General features: G+C 41.1%; 1 protein-coding gene across 5 annotated transcripts in view; it reads left to right on the top strand.

Moving 5' to 3' along the window:
- The first annotated feature begins 753 nt into the window (after positions 1-753).
- Positions 754-11,099, top strand: part of CUL2 (cullin 2) — a 52,771-nt gene continuing 42,425 nt past the window's right edge. For 4 of the 5 annotated variants that reach the window (XM_080338978.1, XM_080338980.1, XM_080338981.1 and 1 more), the window contains exons 1-4: positions 754-1,160; positions 4,287-4,425; positions 8,340-8,442; positions 10,269-10,363. In XM_080338978.1, the coding sequence (XP_080195104.1) occupies positions 4,307-4,425; positions 8,340-8,442; positions 10,269-10,363 (317 nt within the window). In that variant the 5' untranslated portion in view covers positions 754-1,160; positions 4,287-4,306. The remainder of the gene's footprint in view (positions 1,161-4,286; positions 4,426-8,339; positions 8,443-10,268; positions 10,364-11,099) is intronic. The other variant, XM_080338979.1, reaches the window with a different exon arrangement.

Genomic DNA, 11,099 nt, shown 5'->3' with positions numbered 1-11,099 from the left:
TTTTTCCATGTCACTTGGGTACTTCTACAAAACCTGCCCCTAATACTTTTTTAATTTTAAATTTAAGTTTTAAAAGATGAAATGTAAGATTCTAGTCTGCTTTGACAGGAACAGAGCTGGTTCAACTATATTTAGCAGCAGGCATTAGAGGGTCCTAAAGTCTGGCCAGTATTAAGACGTATGTTCATGGCAGCAGTATGTACTCATACTTAAGGCTCATACACACATTTTTAGAACAAGACACTTCAGGTGCGGTGTCACGGGCGTGAGGACTTCTAACTACTCTGTCTCCACAGTGGTATTATGTAGTTCGAATTAAACACTTTTGTTTCTGCTTTCTGCCAAGGAGAGGCACTTTTATTGGGCTTCTTGCACTTCAGCAGGTGCTGGAAGTGGTTTGTTCGTGGTGGGGAGTCAAGGGCACGGGGCTGCCTCCATCTTCTGGGGAAACCGAAATCTCCTCACGCGAACCCCGGCGAACCGAGACTCCCCGAGCCCGGGGGAGGGACCCCGCACAGGGCTTGGCCTCCCCGGCGCCTGCAGAACCGCACACGAGGGCCGAACGGCGGCCTGGACCACTATGTCCAGGCTGTTCGACACCCGCCCGCCGCGACTCCATTTCGGGCTGACCGGTGGCCCTGCCCCGCCGCCCGAGTGGACGGTGAGGCGCATGCGCGGAGGGGACCCGTCACCAACGGAAGAGCAACGCGTGCGCGGGGGCCCAACGAGACATGCGCCGTACTGCCCCGCGCCGACCCGCTGCGGGGAATTACGGCCGCCCGTGCTTGCCGTACAGTGGGCTGTACCAAGACTCTCTCCTCAGGCGGGGGGGGTGGGGTCGGAAAGTGACGGTGCGCCGAGACCCATCGGCCCCCGCCCACCTTGTCGCCGGCGGGGACAGCCCGAGGGCGGCGGCGCGGAGCGCACAGCGCGGCGGGTGAGGGAGCGGCAGGCGGCGGCGCGGAGGGCGTGGGCCCGCACCGCACCGCACCCCACCCCGTCCCCGGCAGTGGCGGCGTCGGCGGAGGGGCGGGGCGCGAGGGGCGAGCGGCTTGGGTAATGGCAGCGCTGTGAGGACGGAGCGGGGCAGGGACCGCGGCCGCAGGGCAGGCAGCGAGGGAGGCCGGCGGGCGTCGCTGACTCGGGCCCCTTGCCGCCAGGTAACCCCCGCGCCGGCGCGGCCGGGAGTGCCGCGGGGCTGAGGGGAGAGAGCCCCGCGGGTCAGGGGGAAGCGGCGGCTTCAGACCCGCACGCTGTGGGCGGCCGGGCCGGGTGCGTGTGGGGCGGGAGGCCCTGCCCGGGCGGGAGCGCCCGCCGGCCCTGCCCGCCGCCCCGCGGGGTCGTTGGCTCCGGGGGCTGCCGGGCCCGCCCCGAGCACCCTTCCCTCGGCTGTGTTTGTGTGGCAGCGCCCTCCCCCCGCGAGGGGCTGCGCCGGGTGCTGCCCTTGGCCGGCGGGGAGGGTGCGGTGCGGCTGCCCCGGCTGGGCCCGGCAGTGCTCCCGCCCGCAGCCGGTTTCGCTTTTGTTTTGGTGGGGAGGGGAGGGGGGACTCCCCGTCTCCTGCCCCAGGGGCTGTGGGGAGCGGGGTGTCGGCAGGCAGCGCTGTTCACATGTTTGACTCGGATGCCCCTGCCCTTAGCTGTTATCCCACCGCGAGCTTGTGATGTTATTTCTCTAGATGGTTAAATAGGTTGGAACTGGGGAGCGTTTTGACGCTGGCCAAAAACCTACGTTTGTTTATGTGGACAAACACATTCAGTTTGACAGCGGCACACTTTAGGGAATGAGGCAATGGAAGCAACATCCTTTCATTATTCTTATGTGTAGATATATTTTAACAATAATCTGCTCCTTAGTGTTTGTCAAACAGCTGTGGTTTCCCACTCCCTGAATAGTATAAGCCTTAGGATAGATATTCTACTCTGCTAAAATTTTTACTGTGGAGGTTACTTGCATCTGCACGAGATATTTAATACTCCAAACTGGTGAGCTCGTGTAGTGCAGACAGAGGGACAGCAAACCCCCAAACCCCAGCGTCTTGCAGAAAAAGTCAAACTGCATTTGGTAACATGTCTGTGAAGGAGGTTTAAATTCATACAGTTGTGAAAGCTGTAAGAGAATGCCAAACAACAGTAACCTTTGTCTTAAACTATTTAACCCCAGTATACGTGGATGAGTATATGGCTGCATAGTGCTTTACATAGTATTTAGTCTTGGTGATGCTAAACAGTGTTACTGATTCTGTGTGATGTGTTGTGGAGAGGACTTTTTCTTTGCCCTTATTTTTTCCTGTTTTTCCTCTCAGCTTTGCTTATCTGTGAAGGAATGGTTCTTTTACCTTGGAGGTACCAAGTCTGTTTGAGCGCGAGCAACCTCTAACATAACACTCAACAAAATATAACTTAATTGCCACAAGAATTTCATAGGGTTCTTAAAACTTTTGTGGACCATGATTATGTTGTTTGGATCAGCTGAAAATACTCTTGTGCTTTCCAGAAGAATAATGATATTTGAGCTTTTAGAAGACTGCTTTTTTTGTTTGTGGTTTTTGGTTTTGTTTGGTTTTGTTCTTTCACCCCCTTTTGGAAGTGAGCTCTACTGTTGTTTACTTCTCCTGAGGTTTATGTTTCACTGAAACATACATCAGTCTGTGTTTTTCACCTTACTTTCTTTGATGCGTATCTATTTGTTTTGTCAGTTCTCACTGATTTTCTGTGTAGTAAGCTGCTACTGACACACATAGATTGAAGATTTGTTTTTAATTCCGAAAGTGGTAATAGCCACGTTGCAAATGTGACCACTTAAATGTTTCTACTGGTCTGAAAACATTTATACACCACTTACTGAGCTTTAGTTCTTAAAAAAGTTTCCTGTTAATAAAACCTAGGATAATACCACTTCCTCGATATTACTTAGTTGCTGCTTAGTTTCTTTATGAAATCAAAGTAAATGTGGGTTATGTCAGACATTGATTACATTTTAAACGGAAACTGTTGTGTTGCAGGTAGAGGAAAACAAGCCTCTGCGGTTGCTGAATGCACAGCAGTTAAGGAGCTTGTTAGTTATGGTGGCATTTTGCATGCATGTGGTGCAAAAATTACATCTGATTTTTCTTTTTCTTCTTAAACTGAGAAGCTATATATCCTGCAGTTTGAGAAAACTAATCTGCTTGAGAAAAATTAAGAACCAATAGCAGTTAAAGTAGTAAGCTGGTTGCTGAATAGTATTTTAGCATGACATTTGATTCTTTCCATTCTAGAGGTGTACTTCTTGTGCTGAAAGTCTGTCACTAGCTTTCTTTTTTCTCTTCTGACCTTGAAAACTTGGGAAGGCAACTTAAGAGGCACTTGTCCATCTGTTCAAAATGAAAGAAGAAATATTCTTTCCACTTTTTGTTTTAGTCTCATGATATCATGGTTCTGAGCAGGAATTAGACTTACTTTGTACATGGAGTGTCACACATCAGGTCCTTTCTAGATCAGGTGCATAGGACAGAGACAGACAGAAACAAAGGGGAGGCCTTTTCTGTTGTGTCTCTCAGGACCTTTTTTTTTTTTTCTGAAAATTGCTTTACTTTATTCCTAGTTTTATTTCAGTAATGTAGTGCTTTTCTTTCAGTAAATCTCTTCTGGTATTTTTGATATGAAATGACTAACACGGCTTCTGTATTTTCAAACCATGTCTTATTTGAAAGAATTCGCTATTTGTCCTGCTGTACAGTACAATAAGCTTCACAAGCTCTGCCTAATGCTTTGTGTTTAGAGGTGTTTTCTTCTTGTCATCCTGATCAAAGCTTTTGGGTTTTGTGGCTTTTTAAGTATAACACCAAAAATGTCTCATGAAAGCATGAGGTGAACATAGGCTACAAACTGACAATACTAATTTCAAATACTCTGGTAATATGTTCAGTGTGTTCCTGCCTAGAATTGTTTCAGATACAGCAGAAACAGTCTTTGTATAAAGTGACCAAGCAAAAATTTACAGAAAAGTTTTCATCACGTGGACACTGTTAAATGGGTGGCTTGGTGGGGTGATCAACTTTAAGTCATGATGCTGTGAGATAAATTGGTCTTATGTTATAGGCTATTCATGCAACATTAATGTTCCATTCCATAATAAAAATAAAGACCTGTGAGCTTAATTTTGGAGGGTGAGGAAGCGGAGGTGGTTGTTTGTGTTGCGGTATCATGGTGGTGCAAGAGTGTACAAAGTTTAAATTCAAAAATTCAAAGGAAATGTATTTTTTAAACGATTGTGCAATATTGTCTGATGTTTAATTCTTCTACAGATTGACACTAAAGCCCCACAATGTCCTTGAAACCACGAGTAGTTGACTTTGATGAAACATGGAACAAACTTCTAACGACAATTAAAGCTGTTGTGATGTTGGATTATGTTGAAAGAGCAACGTGGAATGATCGCTTCTCGTATCCTTTAAGTAAAAATCTGACTTAATGTTTGCATGATATGTTTAGCATGGAGTATGCCCATGTGTTTTAACAGTTTCAGTGGTCTTTATCAGAAGCCTGATGTGAGGTTGTATGTTATTAAGCCTGTGGGTTAACAGATATGTTGAAAGGCATGGGAAATTCTGCAGAAACATTATGTGTGAAAATTGCCATGATGGTAAAAAGTGAACTGGTCTGAGTTTTACTCACTTTTAGTAGCTCTATGCTATATGCTATGCTTATGCTATAGCTGTTCACAAAAGTACAGGCATTGACTTTCCCCTGTTCTGATAATGAGCTCTTGTATAGTTAAGTGTGTGTGTATTAGGGGAAACAACTAAGATAGAGAATACTCACCTTTAAATTTGGGGGTGTGGGGGGGGTACTAAGGTTGTTCTTTTTAAAGATATCTTTCTCTTATTTGCACTTCTAAGTGTACTGATGGCTACCCTATTAGAGATTTCAGTGGCAAGGGTTTATAAGAAGGCCTCCTTCCTTTCCCTCTACCATTACTGTCTCTCTATTCCTGACAGTTAAGCAATGTTTTAAAATAATTACTCTTTCTAGCTGTGATCATGTGGTCTTTCTGTTCAAGTCACAGCTGTACATATATTGTTGCAGTGAAAAGTTTGCATTTTACATGTAAAATGGACTTGGAACTCTACAAGATTCAAGTTTCAGTGAACTTCTTTTAAGAGAGCTGTTCTAACCAGTTATACTATGTCCTATGTCTATGCATTCATCAGCCATTACAATGTGGTGATAATTGGAGAATTTTAGGAGGGCTTGCAGCTGTTCTGCAGCAATTTGATTGAGTTTGATTTAGTTATAGGGGGAGGAATGGTTAGATGGGGAAAGACTTAGTTATCGATTTGTTAATTCTGGGTGAAAAAGAAGCTCCTGAGAAGGTTCTTCCTCATAGATGTTTTCAACATAAGCTTATACTGTGTTTAGGAGCTAGACTCTAAAGTCTCTTTCTGAATGTTACCATTTCTCAGAATTACCTTTCCATTGCCTGTATTTTGTGTGTGTGCATCTGTATAAATACATAAAATAAAAATAGAGTTGCTCGTAGTCCTTGTGGAGTCTTGTTCTATGGTGCAATAATCTGTAAGGAGCTCTTTCATTTTAAAACTTTGTAATTAATTTCTGGAGGCATGACTCTTCACCTTGTCTTGGAGTCAAGTTCAAATGACTCCAAAATTTACAGACTTTTGGAATCAATTAGTTGTGCACTTAAATGCTGACAAAGAAAGTAATTCTTTCTGAGCAGTTTTTAAGAACTGTACATGTCAATCTTCAAGCAACTTTTGTAGATTAAAATGAAACATTTGAACAAGGGCACCTAAAATAGATTTAAATCTAAAATAATAATTGAATGAGGCATTGCGTTGATTCCTATTGTCACACTGTTTCACTTAGAACTTGTTATGCAGGAGCCTTGTACACAAGTCTGCTGTTGATCCTCTTTTGGGATTTACTCCAGTTGATTGAACATCAGAAGGGGGACGCTTATGAATAGCAGACTCGAGAAGCAGTCTTGGAAGAATCATTTGGCATGTAATTCTGAAGATCTTACTTACTATCATCTCTTAATTATGTTCCTTGGAAAGTGGCACTATTAGGCCTAATTTGGCACAGGCAAGAGCGTTTTTTCTTATTATCTATGGCTGAATGGCTTGAGGAGCTTGTGTGACTTGTGACTTCCAGCGTAAATGTTGATTGTTTAGTACTTCTACTGCCTTCAACCAAACTCTGTGTTTTAACACAAACTGCTCGCTGAGTATTCAACAAGTTGGTGAAACTGGTAGCTCTATACACTTCAAAGGAAAGCTTTTTGCAGGTTTTAAATACATAAAAAAAGCCAAAGTATTAGTTATATATTTTAGGAAGATGTGGCATTTAAAAAAATACGTTCTGTTGTTGTTAGTTTTTTATTCTCTGTTAAATTCAGTTTGAGTAATCTGTTTCTAAATGTCTACAGGGATTTTAAATGAAATGTCCTATTAGCTCTGTTTTTCTTATTGCTTAATAAGCACAATAAAAAGGTGACAAATGATTTGAAATATATATTAATGAAATTCATATGGGTTATTTCACTGATTATAGTACTGCCTGATCTTTGCAGTCTCTCTATAGTGAAAATAATGATGTGGAAACTAAAGAACAGATACAGCAAAAAATCACGACTTCAATCTGCAGCAGTGTATTAAAAAAAGTTTGCTTGTGCTGCTTGAGACAGCTGAGATCAGATAGTGGACACAGACTAATAGTATTTCAGGGATGAGAGGCTTGTACTGTTCATATTCCACTCTGAGAATTAATTTATTTTTGCCTTACTACTTCCCCAGAACTTGTTTGTCTTGAATATAGTGTTTTCATTGTAACTTTGCTGCTAATTTTATTGTTAAACATAGCTTATCTTTAAATATAGCCTATATTTCAAACTTGAAATGTCAGAGTGGCAATGAACTGGGAAACACAACTGTGTAAGAGTTAAAATCTTCTGGAAAAGTTCGCTTGAAAGACCATATGTCACTTTATTTAAACCGTGAGTCATCTTGAGCCACCTTTGACCTTCAGATTTCCTTTCAGGTTGTCTGCAGAAAGAAGTGCTTCTGGAGTTATTTCATTGTCTGGTAGATGAGTGACAGTTATGTTTGAGATGTGATTTAAAATAACTTGGCTATTATGAATGCTTTGTACAACTTCTAAGTCTTTGCATCTAACTGTTCAGTAGGCTCGGGAGTGCTCTTTAGGTTAAGAGGCTGATGACACTTAAGTAGAGAGTGATAGTTCAGCTGTACTTTGCGAACTGCTTTCTAGCAGTAGAACATTTTGAATGGGTAGAACATCAGGATCTTCCTGTTTTTGTCTTGGGTTTTACGCCAACTAAATAAATGGGATGAACAGTACCTAGGGAGGAAGGTAGCTGTACTGCAAACAGAATTATTTTTAAAATATGCCAAGTGACCACCTGCTTTTTTCCATTTTTCTGCATGTTTCTTCGCCCTCCTCCCCCATTTTACAAGGATCTTACAATGAATCAGAAATGTACAAACATGTATCTTTAATGTAAGAACCAACCTAAAGATCACAAGAAGTAAATAGTTCGTATGATCATGATTCTGACTGTGAGTCCTCAAGCGCTCTATGAATTTTGATTCAGTTACAGAGAAAGACTGACAATCACAGAAATTTTCCAAAAGATGTACTTTGATCTTCTAGAGAAGACGTATTAAAAACCTTTTGTTAATATAAGGTCTTAAGCAAATGCTTTTTTAACCCCGAGGGCAGTAGTTGGAAGCATTTAGGGCCTTGGATACAGTATTTTATTGCTGATGATCTATTTTTTTTCCCCCCATAGTTTGGAATTGCTTCAGTTTCGCAGTGCTGGGCAATGCCCCTCAAATAGCAACTGCTGGAGCGGTTAAATCGTACAAGGGTTTTGAAGTTCTTATTCTCAGCACAAAGTGAAGGCCCCTAAGCAGCAGTTTGGCCTTAGGTTTCTTTGACTCTTCTCACGCTGCAAAAGAAGAATTTTGAATGAAAGCTGCTTTTTCACTTCGAGATAGCCATCTATTATTCATAGATGTCAAATAAGTGATAGAAGTCATGTCAGCATGGGGCTACCAGTAGTTCCAGGATCTTAGCTCTAACATTCCCTCGCCTTCCACCACTTAAAATTTATTACCCACACTGAAAACTTAGATTCTTCACAAATCAGGGTTTATGCTAGTTTCAAAAAATTATCTGTTTTATCTTTTGTGCTTGACTGTAAAAATAAAAAGTCTAAAATGTGCATGTGGAAGAAAAAAATGTTCTGTAAACCTTCAGTTTTGTTGGTAAGTTTTCGCACTTTAAGCAGATACAAACCTTGACTCTCAGCCCAGAGACATTTATGCTTTGTGTGTGGCCTATCCTGAACCTCTGGGAGAGAGACTTTATACTGAAACGAAAATTTTTCTGGAGAATCATGTACGCCATTTGCACAAGGTAACCTATACAGTTACTGATGTACATGTAGGTGTTGTTCATCTTTTTTTTTTACTTTCGGGAGGGGCTTTGTTTGTATGTATAGAAGGATACAGATTTTATGAGATTAAATCACAGGTGACAGAGTTCCAGAGACAGAATATATAAATCTGATATATGAAACACATACATCACACAACGCAATGTAAACAGTTATATATCTGTCTACATGGAGCACAAAAGAAAGAAGTTTCTTTTTAAAAGAACAGTTATGGTTTATATAAAATATTTGCCGGCTTGAAAAGTAAATTAGTTCTTTTCTGTTGAATGCTTATAATCCAGCAAGTTACAAAAATGTCTTTGTTTTCCAAATGTGCTGTCGTTTATCATTAGCCTTCTGTTACAATGTAAATGTATCTGATTGTATATACTCTACTAAAGAAAACTTGTGAAATACGTGGGAAGTAAAATGACAGTGCTTAGGAACAGAGGAAGTAATGACAAATTATTTATTATGACAAATAACAATATTTGTGTAACTATATAACTGTGATTTAACTTCTTTCTAATTAGCTAAGATGGACAATTTCAACAGAATAAATAGGGTAGATGAACAGCGTCTCCTTGTATTTCAGTAAAAAGTAGATTTAAATAAGAGGTCCACCTGTCTTCAGTTTATGTATAGGGAATGAAGAATTGCAAATTCTGGGTAGTACTGCTAGTTGCCTCAATGCAAGTTTTTGAGCTCAGGCATTCGACAAGACAGGCTGAGTATCTTAATGGGTAGTTCCACTGGTTGCAGAGAAGGTACTTCTGTCACTTTGGTAGACTGAATCAGTTCACTAAACTGGCAGACAACTTGGCCAAAAAAGTTGTTATTCTTTTATTTAGTGAGCTGAATGAGCTCATTTAGGGTAATCAGGTGGGTGCCAGCACAGTAGGAGCTGTGGGAAGTTGCAGAATGCATACATCCATTTTTTTAATTTGGCTGTCTACCATTTGTCTTTGAAATAACGTTGGAAAACCTTTGGTAAATGCGTACTGCGGAGGAAAGCACTCTCAATTCTGTTTTGTCTACCAGCTTTCCGCTTTTATGTTATTTTTGCATAGGCTCCTTTTCTGCTTGAGCCAGAGTTTAAAATTACATACCCTAGAGAGAATTATAGTTGAATTCCTAGGATTTAATCCTCCTTCACAAATCTTACTAATTAGTTTAAATTGTTGAACTTATTCCTTTGAAGTATGAATATATGCTGAGAAGTTCAGTACATCAGCAACTTCTTAGATGATTATTTGCTTAAATTATAAAAGGTTTGGGCCTGGTTTGACATAATTTAAAATGAATTCAAGTTTGTGCATATCTGCGCTTTGTTGAACTTGTTCTATTCCAGGCCTTGTCTGACCCATAAGGCAAACTGATTAGAAGGGAGCTACTCCAGTGTGCATATGGCTTCCTGAATTTAAAATTGATCTGTGTTGGTGAGGTAATAGTTATGTGAGTTATCCCACCAGTATGATGTGAGAATATGAACTATGCTTATTTAAGCAAGTACTTTTGTGAAGACGAATAGAAAACGACACATTATAGAGATTGTTCTTTTTAAATGCACAATAAAGCAACTTCAGGTGTTGTAGCCGGCTTACTGAAACTGCGAAGTGTGCTTTGTTAGTTTTCTGGTCATTGCAACAATGTTATTTTTAGACTGGTTAAAGCTTGGATGTGGCCTTAATTTTGAATATGTGTTAGTTATTTCAAAATTATAATTTGTTATAACTTTCTATGTATGTATGTATGCACACTATTTTGTACTAATTTTAGTGGGATTTGTGTGTGTCTTCCGTCACAGAGAGTTCTGGAAGCTGAAGAGCAAGTACTGGTTATGTATCACAGATACTGGGAAGAGTATAGCAAAGGGGCAGACTATATGGACTGTTTATACAGGTAAGATTTGCAAATGAGCTGTTAAACTTTTGGAATTATTACAGTGATCTGCAGCTTAAGTCTAAGAATGTTGCTTAAAGAGAGCAATAGCTGAATATGCTCCAGGTCGGTTTTGGGAAGAACGTAGTTATGGAAGCAGAAGACAAGAAGAAAGGAATAATCCTGAGGGAATCCAGAGCTGGAGAAAAGGATGCTGAGGGGAGACCTTATCACTGTCTACAACTGCCTGAAAGGAGGTTGTAGCATGGAGGGGGTTGGTCTCGGCTCCCAGGTGACAAGTGATAGGACAAGAGAGAACGGCCGTGAGTTGTGCCAGGAGAGGTTTAGATTGGATATGAGGAAAATTATCTTCAAAGGGTTGTCAAGCATTGGAACAGGCTGCCTGGGGAAGTGATAGAGTCACCATCCCTGGAGGTGTTTAAAACACACATAGATGAGGTTCTTGGACACGTGGTTTAGTGGTGGACTGGCATTAGGTTAACGGTTGGACTCAATGGTCTTAAAGGTCTTTTCCAACCAAAATGATTCTATGATACATGTGGGGAAGATGTAAACAAATAACAAGTCCAGTCAACGTTTGAAATCGCTAACGTTAATGATAGTTTTCTGTTGAATCTTCTTCCACTGAAGGAACTGCCTTAATTCTAAGCTGTAGCATTTGGTAGCCCTGTGAGGTTTACTTCCACATCAAATACTTATGATTGGTCTTAACATTTTAATATGGCTGTTGTATTAA

The sequence above is a fragment of the Nesoenas mayeri genome, assembly GCF_963082525.1.
Source record: "Nesoenas mayeri genome assembly, chromosome: 2".
In the NCBI taxonomy this organism is placed as follows: domain Eukaryota; kingdom Metazoa; phylum Chordata; class Aves; order Columbiformes; family Columbidae; genus Nesoenas; species Nesoenas mayeri.
The sequence above is the reverse complement of the archived record's forward strand: the minus strand, read 5'-3'. Positions and strand labels throughout refer to the sequence as shown.